This window comes from Agelaius phoeniceus, chromosome 5 (assembly GCF_051311805.1).
Source record: "Agelaius phoeniceus isolate bAgePho1 chromosome 5, bAgePho1.hap1, whole genome shotgun sequence".
Classification (NCBI taxonomy): domain Eukaryota; kingdom Metazoa; phylum Chordata; class Aves; order Passeriformes; family Icteridae; genus Agelaius; species Agelaius phoeniceus.
Window position 1 is genome coordinate 63,883,476 of NC_135269.1, and position 17,924 is coordinate 63,901,399.

Sequence of the window (17,924 nt, forward strand, 5' to 3'; positions counted from 1 at the left end):
AAGACCACCTCTGTGCAGCTCCAAACTCACCACTGGTAACTTAAAACAAAGTTGTAGGTCAAGGCAAGTCGTGCAGACGAGACAGAGAATCCTCAAGCCTACAACTTTTATACTTAGTAAAAAGTGTTAATAAGCTTCAATACTGTCTTTAAGTATTTCCAGCAATTTTCATTAAAAAATAGACAATTATTTTTTTATTTACAAAAATTTTGTTGAAAAGTAGGGTTGTAATATATAAATATGGTTCTTTTCAGTTGTGAGAATATAATCATAATTATCACTTCTAAGGGGACAACAATTTTTATATCTAAAAGAAGTCTCTGGACAGATATCTTCAAGACATTTGGAATTTGTTACCTCAAGTCTGTCAATACATTAGATTTCTGACTTGGGTTACTGGTTAAAAATTCTGAAAGAAGAAACCATGGTAGATGTAGAAAATGGCATAAAATGCAAAATAAATTTTGTAAATATGGGTAAATAATTTTGGGCTGATGCCACTAGAATTTTATGGGCTACAGTGGACAGTAGATCCTAGAGGACCACATGAGAAAAGGAAATATAAAACCTGGAATATGCCCTGGGTAAGATTTCATTTGAGTCAGCCATTTGAGTTCTGGTAGGGAAAGGAGGTTCTTGGTTTGTCTTTGAGTTTAGAAGTAGTAGAGACCATGAAGTACTAGAAACCATGCTGTACCCAGTCTGGTGGTTTACCCTTATAGTTAAACATATGCTAGACAACCTGGGATTTGTCTTAAAAGGGTTTTCCTCTGGCACCTGCTAAAAAGGCAGCCAGACTCTGCAAATAACCTGACCTCAGGGGGGATTCAGGTGATGCACATGGACATTTAGGAATGCATCCTTGCAGTGCTCCAGCTCCTCAGGACGTTCCCATGCCTGAGCTTAAACAAAGTTGTTTAATCTGGAGCTGTTCAGTAAAGCACTTTGAGCTAGCAAGATCCTTTCACGATCAAAATAATTTATCCTAGAAAATTCTCAGTTCTAAACAACAAGCTGAAAATCAAAATTGAAAATTTCGGATGTAGGTTGTGTGGAAAATATTTCCAATTCTGCTAGTTATGGAACTAACAGAACTCATGTTAGCTAAATGTGTCTCTTTCTTTCAAGTTCTGTAACATAGAGGTAAGCAGGTTGTTTGTTTGTTTGTTTGTTTTTTTTAATATTCCTAAATGAACAATAAAATGAAAGGAACAAGGAAAAGTACTGAGCATGGTCAATTCATTTGGGCCATTCTGATTTGGTGCAAAATGCTGGCTTGAAACATTGCTAGATTTACAGAAGAGGGAGTTCTGTAATGATCCAAAGGATCCCAAATCAGTTTTGTTTTCTCTTGGTATTTCCAAATTAATCCTGCAATCAAACATGGTTTTTTTCTTTTATTTATCAATGCAAAATACCTGTTTGTTCTTTCACTAGCAGTTCATAACAGCTATCAGTATTTAGATTATCTCTCTATCTGTAGTTTCAAATATTAATTAATTAATAAACTTCCACATTTACTGATGTAAACTAAGATAAAGAACATACCAAGCCAAGGAAAGGAAACTCTGGATTATGTACTGGGCATAATTACTCATGTGACTAGTTTCCTACAGAGAAATCAAATAACAAGCAAGCAAACTCCCCAAACCAGAGAAATTTAAGAAACACCCAAAACTGAAATAATTTTGGGGCTCAATACTACATGGGTAGATTTTAAAATTCTGCATAGCAGTGTTAAAATCTGTATTTCTGCTTTCTTGTTGAAACCACACATCCACATTTTATGGTGTTATGTCACCATCTCCTGGCAAAAAGGAGTGTTTGCAACTTTTGCAAATCCAATGAAAAACAATAGCTGTGTGCTTCCCCTGAAGTTCCCATCTCCAGCTCATTTCAATTACCAGAGCTCCCAATTGCCTGTGGTACATTAATGAGGGCTGGAGGAGCAGAACTATAAACTATCTGCAGATAATAATAATAATAATAATAATAATAATAATAATAATAATAATAATAATAATAATAATAATAATAGACCAGACATAGAAATATTAAAGAATTTGTAAAGTGTTTCAGGAACAGTTACACTTTGTGGTCTGTGAGCAGAGCTACGCGTTCTCTTATTTGCAGTGCGTACAACATTATGGTGGAATCCCTGAGTGAAAACAGAGTTTTTCTCCTTTTGTTCCATAGTCAAGCCTTCTCTTCTTCCTTCATGGCAGTATGGAAGGGTCAAATCCACATCCAGCAGCCAATGACTCGGTACAGAAAATCAGTTCTGAGGTTAAAAGTGTGTGTCACCAGGATGTTGTAAAGATTTCTGGAGTACTTACCATTCTGCTTCTTGCTCCAGTCTCTACAGTGCAAAGAACGTAAGGCACAACATTCTAAGGTCTCTTCTGGCAGAAATTTTCTTTTGATCCTATGGATCCTTCAACACTGGGATTCTACCAACTTATATTAAAATAATTTCTGAAATAATTTAATTGCTTATAGATCTGAGGAAAAATATTACAGGTGTACATAAACACAAAGAAACTGATGAGGGCCTGGTCTTGTGTTAATTTCTCAGACCTAGAGGTTGCTGGCAATGTTTTGTCACATCTCCCCAGACACCAATGGTCTGTTATCATGTTGTGATGATGCTTGAATATAAATATGCTGAAGGACTGTCTGAGGATTTCTTCTGCTCTTTTACCTGGGGTTTGCCAGAAGAGAGTGAACAGCTGGTGTAAGCAATAAAACACAGAGCAGGGTCAAATATCTTCATGACAACTATCAAAAATGCTTTTTCATTTGACTTGATTATGAGAGTATTAGCAAGCAGTTAATGTGTAATGGTAATTTTTGAAAGGTATTTCCCATTATTTCTGAAACCTCATTGAGTCCTTCCAAAAGTAACCCCTTCTGTGCAAATGATTCATTAAAAATATCAAAATGTATCAGTTGAAGTTCAGCAGGAGTCCTATAGAGAGGTTAGTTTTTTTTTTTTAGCAGGTTAGATTTTTAACCAGCAGGTTAGGTATTTTTAGTTATTTTTGGCTGCACAGCCTAGGATTTCAAGAGGAGACCCCTGCACATTCCATAGGTCTGGAATTTTATAAAATCACTGCTGAAAATCTTGAGCTGTCCACACAACATGTCAAGCTTGAATAATGAGCATTATATGCTAACAAAGGACCTCAGAAATACATTAAAGAAACTTGTGTACTGATTACATCCTATTTATGTTAAATCCTTGCCTCAAAAATCTTGGTCTAATGAATTTCTTGCTAATTTTAAAGACCAAGGATTTAGTGAAAAAATAATTTTTAGAGAATTAGATCCACTCACAGCCTTTGCTAATTTCTAAACCCAACATTTCCTCAGCACTGACACGGCTAAGAGAACATTTGTAAAGATATGTTTCCACTTAACATTTTATGTTATGAAAAAAATTAATTTTTATGGTTCTGTTTAATTTTTTTGCCTTAGAATTAAGGTTCAGCCTAATTAGGGTAGTTTCTCCCTGTGAAGTCTACTGCAAGTTCTCCAACTTTCTCTGGTCTGAATGCTGGATGGGGAAACCTGAGAGCTGTTCATGGCACTGCTGCCATCTGCTGCTGACTTTAAAATCCACAACCTTTAAAAGGCAGGAGAAAAAATCCGATATCACTTTAGGGTTAGGACTTCTGAATTTCACAATCATAGTAAAAGTTGTAAGAACTGCAGCTTACAAATTTATTTTGAATACCATATAAAAATTATTTAACTGGTTTATTCTAGGTAGTCACATCACTGTCATTAATATTTAAAATATGTGGAAATTAATAGAAGTGTCTGCACAAAGAAATTTACCATAAAATGATTATTAATGTTTATTTTTAGCTTATAATTTTAGAAAAAAATTCTATTCCCTTTTCCCCTAAATTTATCACCATATTTATATATTTAAAAGGAAATCTTACTGTCCTCACCTTCAACTCATGTTTTCTAAATAAAAATGATTGCACATATTTGTGAGGAATGCCCCAGATTTACGTAGCCCCTGGGTTTTTTTCCTCAGAGATTTTGCTCACTTGTTTATTCCTTATGCTTATATCTCTGGGCTCTTTCCTAGTCAGCATTCTTCATATTCTTTTGAAGTTTGAATCAATGTTTTCAAAGACTGGCTGAACTCTATTTGATACTGAAAATGGATCACAGACCCAAGACTACTATGATTAAAAATTAATATTAAAACCCAGAACACATGGGAACCTCGGAAATAATTAATACCATTTTTTTCAAGCAAAAATAGCTATCTAATATAGTTATCATTATTGCTCAGGTGAACACAGAACTATGTCAGCAACTTCTACCAAAACCTGAACTTTCCATATGCTTGCTTAATTTCACTGTCATCTATAAAGATGTGAAATAGTAAATTCTTGAAAAATATTTCAAAATTTTTACAGTAACGGTTAACATTCAATTCTGACAAACCAAATGTGCAATGTTAAAGTTTTGAGACACATTAGTTCCTCAGCTAGCCTGGATTTTGAGCCATGTTTTGAATTTCACAGGCCCTGCTGGCCTGAGAAGTTTGAAATAGGTGCTGCCATATGGGCACTGCCCCACTGGGTTAATCCAAGCAAGGCACTTCAGCCACTCTCCTTGGCCTCTGTCTTTAATCATCAGACCCAGAGGTTTGGTGAGCAGGCTCTGCATGTTACACATTGAGCTGCACTCTGCAAAGGGTGGATGACAACAACCTCTTGAAACACCTTTAACTAAAAAGAGTAATAATTGAAATTGGAATGATTGGAAACCCCCAATCTGGTGAGTCAGGTTTTTGCTGCAGGAGTGTAAAGGACCTTCTCAGACTCAGCAATGGTGCAGTTCCCAGAAAGGCATTCAAGAGCAGTGATTCCTTGCCTAGCCCAGGTATAAGGAAGGCCCTGTGCCCACCCTGAGCCCTGCAGGAGGCCAGAGCAGAGTGCTGGGGCACAGGGCAGAGCAGGGTAAGGGCCTGCTGAAGTCACCAGAGAAGAAAATCCTGTTTTTCAGACCCTCATGAGAAGCAAATAGGAAAGAGATGTATGAGCCATGACCCTTCACACTTCAGATGAGTGCCTAGCTGTTGTTGAATGAATGAAAATACCAACTTCTTTTTTTCAGTCCACTGTAGGTGTCTAGGACCAGCAAAAGATTTTTAACTTTTACTCTTGAAAAAGACAAACTGCCTCGCTCCAGCCTGGAGTTTAGTGCTTTAATCTTTAAAATGTAGTAATTTCTTTGATAATCAAGAGATACAGAGTTAAAAAAAAATAAAAGAAATAGTCGTGTTCTCCTTCTTTTGAATTTAAAAACATGCCACAATTCTTTTCAAGGTTTTAAAATAATATTTTTTTTTCACAGTTCTTCATATTGATCCACACAGAACCTCACTGGGCTCTTGAATGCCTGTAGACAGAATGGGTATTACAGCCATTAAAATAAAGATTGAATTTTTGTGCAGTTGGAAAATGGCATGAAACCACTAGGGACTTGTAATTACTGACTAGATTTATTCCAAGGGAAACAAGTCACTGGTGCTGTCTTTTTTTCCTGTCTATAAGCAGAGGCCACAGGAGTACAAGGGTAATGTGACACCAGGGGTCCTAAGGGTGGGAATCCAAATCCCTGTGTCTGCTGTGCTGCTTCTCTCTGAAGGGATGCAGCTCTGAGAGCTGAGACAGAAACAAACACACTCAGTGCATGAAAAACACCCCATAAAGCATGGAAGCACAGAGGGAATAGCAAGAAGGCATGAAGGGCAGCCACAGCTCTGCAGAAACAGAAAGCAGAAGAAGAGGGGGAGAAGGATCACTCCACTCCTGTTTCTCTAAGGATGCTGTTTCAGCAAAGGATGCTGCCCCAGGGCAGTGCTGGTGGGTGTATGCAGCAGCTCCTCCTCCTCCTCCTCCTCCTCCTTTTCCTTCTTCTCCCCTGGTAGAGAACAACAGGTTCTCTTTTATTTGCCATTCCCAGTATTTTGCTGCTGTAACTCAGCAGCCATCTCCAATGCCTATGTAACTAGGTTAAGGATATCAGAATTTTAAGCAGGTGTGTGGGCATGTGAGTGTGTGTGTGTTTTCTTCTTCAACCTCCCCACACAGTAAGGTGACAGCACAGTGCTGAATCAGGGCAAACTTGGACACATCAGACTTTAAATGAAGTCAGACAGCACTGTTAAAAATTCTGCTGCTTGATATTGTTACTTGGTGTTGCTATAGCAGGAGGGTTTGTAAGAGCCTCAGAAAAAAAGAAAATACTGGTGATTATTTTCACTTGCTGCATTAGTGTCTGTCAGAGATATTAAAAACTGAAAGCATCAGTTTGAAACTTTCAATTCTTGATGTTCTTTTCCCAAATGCTAAGCACCTTTGCAAAAACAAAAATATATGTAAGATGTTTTACAGAGACTATTTCTTCTATCTGCAACATGCACAAAGATGTGCCCATGAAATTTTTTCAAGGTAATAAAGGGATAGAAGGAATAATTTATCCCACAGGCATCAGACTTTATAATATTGTTACATGGCTCCTTCATTAACACTATAATTAAAGATTCTTTCTGTTTCTCTTGACTCTTATGTTGACCTATATACTAACAATTACTTCATTATTAATCTGATGATATTATGTGATTAAACCTTGCCTTTGAAAGCTTATTATAATGATTAACATTGCCCTTTGGAGTTCTATGTGGGCACATTGATTTATTATGCCCTCAAATATTTACTCTTTATGTTGATCATACCAAGATGCCTAAAATAAGCTTAATGATAATGATAAACCTAATTTCACCCTCACTGACACTTTTGAGAAGCCTCATGGCACTAAAGCAACATACATAGTCTGTAAATTTGTGTTGAACTTAAAGACCTTAATAAGCATTGTGGTAGGAATGAGAAAATAGCTCTTGCACCAAACACTAGCTTTTACTCAAGAAAATCTTATATAGTTTTGAAGCCTGATTTCAATAAGGTTTTTTTGTATACAGGCTACTTTTTTCCCCTCTAACACATCATTAGGAAAGTACAGACTTGCTTTGCTATTCTCATGTAAATTGGTATGCAAAAGTTGCTGTGATCTACATCACCAAACACTGTTCTTTCAGGGACTTAAACCACATTTCCTTGGCATGCATGCACTACCTATTTTTTAGAGGAAAGTAATTCAGCAATACAGTTCTTTCTGGGAACACTGATTCCAGGACTAGCAATATTCAGTAATTTAAAAATAAAATTTTACTGTACATGAAAAACATTAAAAGACATGGCCTGTTTGTTTTGTTTTGTTTTGTTTTTTGTGTGTGTGTGTGTGTTTCTGAGTTATTAGAGTTTACACTATACATGTCTTTTGTCTTTTACTAGGTGGTCTGAAATATGCTCACAATTATTGAAAACCCATAGACCTGCTTATCAGGGAAAGCCTGGCCTTTCAGGAAAACAACAGAAAGAGATTTGTTTCAGATAATTTTAAGTGTCACAGCAAGGCCCTGAATAGCTCAGATCAATCCTTTTTCTGTGAGTAAGCAAAGTCAGTCTGTAGCATGTGGGGTTTTCTTCCTAAAGCACCATCATAGGGTATTGATTAGTCTGTCTGTCATGAACAGGGGATTTCAAACTGTGTACAGGATCTATTTTCATTAAACCACATCACTCTTATGTGCTTCCCAGGCACTGTTATTCCTCCTAAAACTGCAAGCTCTTTGGTTTGAAATTTTGTGATGATAGTTACGACTCTTTTTTTTTTTTTTTACCTAAATTTAAATTCCTGCAATGCAGGCCTCTAAGTCTGTGCTGCTCCTCTGTGGTTGGATATTGAGTCAATCCAAGCTAAGGAGCTGGAGAACCATCATAAAATGTTTGTGGGAGACAAGGAGTGAACTAGGTGAGGGGATCCTGTCTGTGTGATATACACCACACCTAGAAAGAAAAAACTCTCTTGAGCAACAGAGCAGAAAGCACCAATATTAGCTGAATAAAGATGACATCAAGTGAACTTTGGTAGAGAGAGGGAGAGCTGTTGAAAAGTTTGCATGCCTGCATCCTTTTATGTATTATACAAAAAGGAAAAGAAGACAACAATTCTGAATTCTACTGTGCCCTGAAGTCTTGCTAGATGAGGCTAAGAACAGAATATAGTTCTAACAAAGTGAGTTTTAGCTTTCAGGAAGGTTTTTTTCCATATTACATCTTCTGAATGCCTAGGATGAAGGAAGAAAGAAGTGCCTGCAGGTTGCAAAGTCTCTGAATTCTCAAAACCATTAATGAAAATGACCCTGGTATTACCAGAGTGAGCTAGAGCAGAGATTGCAAGAGGCTCTGAGCAGTTGCCCAAATGTGTTCAGCCCAAATTTGCTTCAAAAACAACATGAAAGCTCCAGATGCTTACTGTCAAAACAACTGCTTAATGTCCTTTAGTTGTAGCTTCTCTTCTGACCTCCTCTCTTTAGACATACAAAATTATTCCAGGTTTTATTAATTTGATTTTCAGAACAGAGAGTTGAAATGTGATTTTCTTTTATTTGATTTCCTCTTAGAGGAAGAGACTAAATAAGGCCTATAATTTACAAAGGAGAGATGAGCAAGTCATGATAACTTGAAAACCTTTGTAAGGAGGCTTGTAACTTGCTTCTGCTTTAGCTCCTCACCTTTAAAAAACAGGAATAGCATTTCCCTACCATCTGTAGGTTGAATTGATGAAGTAGATGGTAAAATTTTAATAATAATTGTTGTTCTTGAAAATTGGTAAAAGATAGCTTTCTGAGAAATTAGATTTTCCCTTGTTTTATCATAAAGATACAGAAATTTCTTTGCATTATCAGGACTTACTTTCAAATGGCCTCTGTCCATCACTATAAAAAAAGTCTAAAGGTATAACATTTTGATTCCTTTATATTTTAAAATGCCAGTCAAGAAAAATTAATTTAAGTTAGATATGGAAGATGCAATTGTGTATACAAGACATTAGAGCTCGTTCTTGTAGCATTTACAGAGAATGTCTAAAATCATCTGCAAAGCCCTAAATCCTCAATTTAATAGAATCTTTCATGATAAACTGGAGATCTGAATTTTTAAACAAAACCATTAGTAGTGTGGTTTCATTAAGCATATGTACATACAATAATTTCAAGAAATAATTTAATAATGCATTGGATTTTTTTAAATAATAAGGAAAAAATTAATCAAGGACTTCCTATGTATAAGAGCAGTTAGAACCACAACACAGTGAAAAGACCACTTTTAGAAAGTTTTGGAGGACTTTCAGTAGGTGTGCCATTGTGTCATTCCTTAAAGATGGTACTTGCTCTCCTAAAAAGAGGACTATAGGAGTTTTTGCCCTGCATTTGTTCCATTTCACTTTCACCATAAAGTTGCAGCTCTTCTTTTTCTGCTTGACTTCTCCATCCCACTTGTAGCTGACTGTCCTGCTGTCTGTTTATTTTTGGCTTAAAGGCTCCTTCAGCAGGAGAGATGATGTAGGGCTGTGCAGCAGCTTGGACCTCTGTGCCTTTGCCCCACCAGAGCCGTTCCCTGAGGCCTGACCCTGTTTTGGCACACAGCTGGCCCTAGCCTGATACATCAGATTATTTAATTTCAATCTAGGAGTTCACACCTGCCTTTTTGGACTGCATGAGTTTCCCATCAGCTCATTTCTCCTGACTGTCAAGGCTCCTCTAGATAGCAAGGACCCTACCAACTTTCTGTTGATCCCAGCCCCCAATATACTGTCAGTGTCTTCTATCTTTATCTTTGCTGTGGCTGCTGAACTGCAAACACCAAGAACTTTCTGAGATTTGACAGTCTGTGCTGAAAAAAAAGATTATGTTTTGCTTTTTCACCTGTGCTTAAAAATCTTATCTGATACAGTATCACCCAAAGATCCTGATACAGTAAATGAAGGACACAGCAATACAGATCCTTTGAAAAGGTCAAAGAAATGGCCACTCTATTGCAGCAAAATGACCAACTTGCTCAAATTAGAAGCTATCTTCTGTCAGACCTACAGTGTCTGCAAACAAACATTTTAGGTATGCTGATACAGATAAATCATCCAACTATAACTATGTTCTTGGGGTTTTTTCCCCAGTCTAAAGTGATGCATGTTGGTATGACAGATTTGAACAATTTGTTAATTTGTAACTGTTTTATCTTACATTATTTTGCTTATTGCTGCAGCCTAAATTCACTAATACCCTTAACTGATGGACTGAAATTTGTGTCATGTGCATGCTTATAAAGTAGGATTGGAAAAGAAGCACTATGTTCTTTCTGCATCAGATGTGTCAGGAAAATCATCTTTAAAAAGTAAGAAGAGTTTCCTAATTTCACTTTATAAATACACATGAATTGAGAGTGGTCCTGGGGACAAGGATTTGGGTGCCCTGGTGGTTAAAAACTGGAGATGAGCTGGCAATATGTAATTGCAACCCAGAAAACCAACTGTATATTGGCTACATCACAAAAAGTGTGACCAGCCCCTGTCCTCTGTCCTGCAGGACCTTAAAAGGTCTCTTCCAATGAAAATTATCCTATGATTCCATGATTCTATGAAAAGAATAAAGTTGAAGATATATGTTGAAGATATTCTTGCTGGAGTTCCAGAGAGACTTGTCCTCACAAGTCAGAATGCTAAGCTGAATCTCTATGTATGATTTTCAGTAACTTCTTTCTCTATGAATTTTAAGTCCAACTTATTTTAAAAGCATTCCATGAATTTCCCAATTCCCAGTTTTACATCATAGCTTCTAAGTTAAACCCTACAAACAGCAATGTGAGGAAATAGCTCATGCATACTTTACTGCGCTCTCTGAGTAAGTAAACACATATTTTTGTTAAATATTTTTAATTATTTAAAAAGAAGCATATTATTTAATCATTCTTTCTGTGTCTGTGAAGGGACACTGGGATTTTCTGTCTGTAAGCTAGTTTCCTAGAGGTAGATTCAGATAAACAGCTTCCACAGCAGATAATTCCAGTCAGCTCTCTCTCCCTAAACACTTCAGGAATGTTTTCTAACCATTTCCAGAGGGCCAGTATGCTGAGCAGGACCTCCCTTACCAAAATAAAAGAGGATGCCAAAAATTTGGGCTGAGTATGGGGTGAAGTGTTTATTGTGATCATAACTATTTTCTCAGAGAGAGGTACCCAAAGTGCCTTGAACTCATACCTTAGTGATTGAGGCAGGCTCAGCTTTGGGAAGTTGAGTTTCTTTCCTGATGGGCATTAACAAAAGTCAGCCTTTGTCAGTGCTGTAGTGAGAAAAAGGGCAGCTTTGGTCTTGAGGCATCCTCAAAGCTGTTGTCTATTTCTCATTACATTTTTTTTGAGAAAAAGGCATCAACTCACAGAAAATAGTTCTAGTCTATATGTTCAGGTGCCAGACTACAACAACAATTTATTTCGCTTGGGGGCCACGTTTGGGGTTTTTAAAATTATTTGTATCAAATAAGGAAACTATGCAAATATAATGAATATAGATCTAGACATGGCTCAAAAATGCAGTCTCAATGGGAAAGCATCACAAATGTTATATGAGTCAGGTAAAATTCAGTATTACAAAAATTATTGCTTAAAGAAAATGCTTTCTTGTTTATAATAGCAAAGTCTAAAATATATTGTTCCTGGAAACCTTCTTTCTGCTGGAGGAAAGAGCCAGAGAAAATCCTTCAAGGATTTATCAAATCCTTTCTTATTATGTCTCCATCAAGAACTTACAAGGATGCAGAGTATAGCTACATTTTTAATTCATCTTTTCTTCACATTGAGGAGACAAACCCCTGGATATTCCTAAAGGTTTCTGTTGTATTCATATATATTTGTTGCCTATATAGGATGCCAGAGCTGAAACTGTATGAAGATATCAACAAGCTGAATGTGATTCTGGTTCTGACTTGTTTGGAAAAAAGCTCTGATGAACCAACCATTCTTTATTTCAAAATGAAGTGTGGGAGATGAGTTATACCCTGGGAGGTTTGCTAATGCTGAAATAGGACAGAAGAATATAGGCAATGTGTACAGCAGCACCATAAAACCACTGTGGTCAACAAGTGGGAAATATAAACCAGCTAAATAGGTTTTCATGTTAATGAGGAAAAAGAACCCAAACCACATATTTTAAATATTTATTTGTCAGACTGGGATAACAGCCTTTATAGAGCACAATTTGCATAAGTTCTCAAGATACATCCTGTATACAATCACAAAACCATGGCATGGATTTATACATAAAGTGAAAACTGGGACAGATTTACAAGCATTTTTATACAATCTCATACTGCTTTTGTTTCAGTTTTTACAACTTTTAGAACAAGTCTGTTTTGTTTTCATTTTTTCTGATGATTCTGGAAGCAAAATGAAAATTAAAAAAAAATTCAAAACAAAATGAATATCAACAAACCACCACCTATGCATGCAACATTCACTGTGGAAACATTACATTTGCCCAAGGACTATTCTTCTTTTTTTGTTGTTTTTTTGCAGGGTTTTTTTTTTGTGTTTTTTGGATTTTTTTAAACATTGTGTCTGCTGTACATGTTGTCTGTAGCATGACAGCACACACTTTAGTCAGCCATTGTTGAGCACCTGAGCACATCACTGAACATCTATAAGATACAATCAAATAAGGACACACTCACATGCTTGGATGTCAAATGGAGTCAATAATTTAAACTCAGTTTGTTTTACAAAAATGTATATTTATTTACAGGGTAACAAATTAAGAAAATGACTCTCATCAAATCATCTAGTTTTAATTATGGATATCTATATATATTATAACTTTTGAGCTCATCAATATATTTGCTTATTAATTTTTTTCAAAAGAATAAAACAGAACATATAGAAAACATTAAAATGTTTCTTATGGTTTAAAGAGAGAGTATCCGGTCACTTATTCTTCCTATTTTCCTTCTAAAGGCAATATGTATTTATAAAGAGCAATTCATCCTACATGCCAGGTGTACAGAAAATTCACAGGGCATGTAGGACTAGTGTTTAAATATAATGTAGGTGGATACTTATGCTAAATTTCCTCTCTGTTTAATTACCTTTATAAGTTACACTCACACAAATTTTCTCTGCTATTCACATATGTATGTACATATCTAGATATATACTCAAATAATGAATCTGGGACATTCAACATCGTAGCAATGAAAATAAACTAGTTAAAAATAGTGTCAGTTATGATTCAAATAATAATTTAAAAAAATACTATTAACATCTTTATGATATCTCCATGAAACTAAATCCTAATTAAATAATCTCTATTGGGCTCACACTAGCTTACAATATAATAGATGTCTTCTTTTTCTTCATCATCATTCTCAAAGTATGAATCAATATCAGCTGGTTACCAGCTACCATATCCCACAATGTAGCCATGCAAACATCCAGCATCCAGAAAAATAACTCAAATATTTCCTAGGCCTTGATTTAAAGCCAGTTCAAGTCAGCAGATTGGTTGTGACTGACTTAAACTGGCTTTTGGTTCTTCCATACAGGATCCATGTAATGTAAAACTGTGGGTAATAATAAAGAAGCAGCACTCATTGCCCCTGGATACTATCCCTTTAAAGTGTAATGATAAAGAACTAGCTCAACATTCATCATAGTAACTCTCATGTCTTGTTTTAAACTGGAAAAAAAAAATGGCTGTTTGCTGCTCATTTTATGCATACTAATAACAATGATAATGTTATAAATCCCTGTCATTTGTAAACACACACACTGTGCTTTTGCTCATTTTTCATCTTGTTTCCACTCTACAAGGCTTGAACTAAGAAGCAGCTTCAGTTTCTGTTTTCTCAGAAGATTTATGAATCAAAAGAGTTAAATGCCTCTCCTATTGCCTCCCTGCAATATGAATCTTCAAAGCAATCATAGAAATACGTGAACTCATTAATAATCAATCACTCAGAAATGATAAAAGCTGTTGCCACATCTAAGCACATTTGGCCAGATAAAATAAACAAAAATTAATGAGGAAAAAGAAAAAAAATACTGAGATATATACAAAAACAGTAAAAAAATACTAATAGTCCTTGTTTGATTGTTTTTTTTTAAAAACATTGTCATGAGAGTTTTTCCTGACTTCATTCATCAAACAAACAAACAACAAAAAAAGAAACTATGCACTCAAACATGAACCCGTGTTGCATAGAGTGATTTCAGTACAACCTAGAAATTTGGTCAAAAAAAGGAACTTGGCACGCTTTGGTGGCATTCCCTGACCTCTGCATGCTGCTGCCTCAGGAAGCCAAGTGTGTGTGCCCAGGTGTGACACACGCCCGCCCCGAAGGAGCCCCAATCCTGCTGCAGCTGGCCAAGGCAGTGCCACGTTCCTCACTAACTCTACTCTTTGTGTCCCATGACAGGAGTCCAGAACTGCCCTTTCAACATGCAGAAACATTTCTGGGTGTTGTTCAGAGAACCAAAGATGCTTGAATTAAACCAGTGTCCGACAGCTGATTAGCCTCAAAGGCAGCTGTCCCCTACAGCCTCACTCAGCAAAAGTATTCAATAAAACATTGGCCACATTTGTAGGGCTGTGAGAGCAAAGCACGCCTGGCCACGTCCTCAGTCACAGATGATGATTACAGGCTTCCAGTCAGGCAGCCACAGACTGCTCCTTCCTCTCAGAAATCTCCATAGCAACTACCAGTGCGACTTGCTGCCTTTGTAGAAAATCTTAGCAAGAGCAAAATCACCAGCAGTTTGCACAAAATTGCACACCTCATGGCTTGCACTTCACACAGAATTTTTTTTTTTGCAGATCTTTTTTTTTTTTCAAAGTACAAACACAGTATAGTCATCAGGAATGCAAGATAACCCACCAAGAGAGCAACACTTATGTCAAATGTATCCACACAGGATTTTTTGTTTCAGTCGGGGATTTTTTCTTGGAAGTATTTTCTTATAAAAACAGATACAACATCAAAACATAGAATTTTTACAATAACTCCAGAGGACTGTTGTTAAAATATATGAGAGGTAGGGTATACATATACTGGTGAAAGCATAAAATTCAACATTAAAGCACACACCTTACTTCCACTGTCAGTGATGTTGTGTTTTTAAGACAGCTAATAAGATTTTGGTAAGATTGCTCTGCTTGCAACTTAAGCAGGCTACCAGCAGGTTATGAACAACAGGAGTTTCCTTGGTGTGTGTATCATTTATATAATTTGTATGTTTCTTCTCACATTCCTGTTCCATGCTGATATTTTAAGTTGATAAACATAAACCAAAAAATCTATGTGGGAAGTGTTACCAGATTAAATAGTGTAGCTTTTTCACAGTCAATCCAGTTGCTTAATAACCTAAGCTTTATTTTTCCTTTTTTTTTTTTAAGCATATAATATTTTCCAGTAGAATATTTTCAGCTGGTCTTGCACAACCTGTGGAAATGGATTACGTATATCCAGAAAATATAAGACAATGTACATCAAATAATATAATGAAAACTGGAAAGTCTTTTTTGGGCCAGAAGAATAAATGTCTGACATGCAGAAATGTGTTAATTTTCTTTTTAAGTATGCAAAGGTCATGAGATCATATTTCCAGGGAAACTACTTTTTATTGAAGCTGTGAAATATTAAATGACTTCTGAGTAACGTGGGAGTTAGTACTATTGATTCTTGGGTTTTAACAAACTTGCTATACTTTTAGGAACGAGAGAAAAAGCTCTCCTTTCTTCAAACATGGCACAAGGGAAAATACAGCAGCCAGCCTAAGCCATGGCAGGCAGTAATTTCTTCCCAAGTGAGCGAACTGCTTGGTTTCAAACCCTTGAAAAAGGGACTTGATGCTTGGAAGTGCTGACACAGACTTAAAAGTTGCAAGTTACCTCTTATTTATTTCTTTCCTCACCAAGAAGCCATGCTGTTGAGTGGATTATACTCAGACATTCACCTGAGATAGCAAGAGGATATTTTTCATCCTGATGCAGCAGCATCCAGTAAGGAACTGCCCTGCTGTCCCTTCCCCTTAGATTCCAAATGTGTCACTAGTGTTGGTACAGACCCTGCATTGAGAGGGTCACTGTTGGCATGGTGGGGCTGCTGCTCCCAAGTGCCACAAAATAGCCTAAAATTCATTTTCTTTCTACAGTTTCAGAGCAAGATTGATTGCTGAAAAACATGAGGACTGGTTGAAATAACTGCATCAGTCCCAGTGCTTAAGTCCCTTCAATCTCAAAATGATTCAGGCCTTCTGACTCAAAGGATGGGGTGAAACACAGTGTCACTGACATTGAAACTGCATTTTATCTTGCTGATGTAGTGTAGTTTATAACCTGTCCTTTCTCTTTAAATCCTCATCCCAAGTTATAGACCGTTTATATAATTTTATTCATCACATTCTAGGAGAGTGGTTTATATCCATTGTTAACACACAGAAACAAATGAAACAATCAGATCTGATTCTCCACAGCCTAGTTTTTGAAGGAAAAAGAAAGAAGGAAAAAAGTAATGTAAAATAACATCACCACTTTTGCAAACACCTTGCAGTTGTGTCAAGTGGCGTAATCTCACTACAGCAAATTATCAGAGATCCTAAGGTGCAGAGGAGCAAGTTTTACACTTTCAGTAAGTGAGATTTTGGAAAGTCAGTCACCCTAGGTGGTTTTGCATAAAATGATCTCCTTCTGGTTGCACAGAAAACCAGACTGCACTTCCCATCACACTTCTCCAGCTGCAGCCGAGCTCTGCGTTAGCGCCTGCCTCCAGCCTTCTTCATTTCCTTCACAGTTACTCTCTTCACAAAGAGTCCAACAACATGGAGCCCTCTTATCAGTCTTCGTTTCAAACAGCCTCACTTTAACTTCTGGGCCCAGATTTTCTTCTCCTTTTGCTGTGTTTTGCAGCAAAAATAAGTGTACTAGCCCTCATTTAAGTGTGCTTTGTAGCCCAGAGACTGCTCTTTTCTACTTTGTAATCGGAAAGACTAGCTAAACACAATGATATCAAACTATATTCTTGAAGTGATTCTGTTTAGAGCAGACTCTGCATGTTTTGTGCCCTAAGCAGACAGCTCTGCTCAGTGTGTTTGTGTGGAGCTGACCAACAGTTTGTGCCAGTTTACTATTCTTTTCCTTAGATCCACTTTGTCAAGCCAGATATAAGCTTCCCCAATCAGTGTCTTTTTCATAAACTTCCCTCCATTGGAGACAAGCAGAATCTGTGAAAATAATAATGATCATCATCATCACCAATGTGCACAGTAACATAATACTAGCAAAACATGAAAGATTCACGATATTGAGCTCAAATATGCTATGCACAGAAAAGAAACATTGACCATTGCTTTTTAGAGTCACCTTTGCCTTCACAGAAAGCCCTGTGAAAATTGAATCTTCTCCTGCTTCTCTTTCCTTTTCATGGGGCATAGCAATTAGAAGATGACCATCTTGAATGTTAATGAGCAATTTGTTCACCTGCTGATTACCAAAGATGAGCATAAGGTCAAGTTTTAAGTTACAAGGGAAGTAGCAGCTCCTGTTAAGTCTGTGGAAGTCAGATGCAGACTGGATGTGCAAGGCGTTCTGTGAAATGTCATCCAAGTGCATATTTTCCAGCCAAAGAGGCTTGTGCCATGCAAACAATACACTCTTCTGAAGGACTTGTCTCATTCTGTGAATCTATAGGTTCATTATACATATTTCTAAGAAAATGCATTTGATAATATGTATAATTCATGGTGTGAGTTATAGTTACATATTCAGAAAAATTTTAGCATTTCTTAATTCTTCAGTAACTGCATTAACAAGAACAGTGTGGGGAATTTTTTTGATTTTGGATTTTTTTGGGGTTTTTTTAAACTTCCTAAGTTTTTCAAAAAGAGAAAGAAATAATGAAGATTTGCATCTCCATGAGAGCATTAGCAGCAGGTCTGTAATATTCAGTTACT

General features: G+C 36.6%; 1 protein-coding gene across 7 annotated transcripts in view; it reads right to left on the reverse strand.

The window, feature by feature from the left end:
* Positions 1-12,125: 12,125 nt before the first annotated feature.
* PCLO (piccolo presynaptic cytomatrix protein) overlaps positions 12,126-17,924 on the reverse strand; it is a 324,118-nt gene continuing 318,319 nt past the window's right edge. For all 7 annotated transcript variants that reach the window (XM_077179156.1, XM_077179155.1, XM_077179152.1 and 4 more), the window contains one exon: positions 12,126-17,195. In XM_077179156.1, coding sequence (XP_077035271.1) covers positions 17,055-17,195 — 141 coding nt within the window. In that variant the 3' untranslated portion in view covers positions 12,126-17,054. The remainder of the gene's footprint in view (positions 17,196-17,924) is intronic.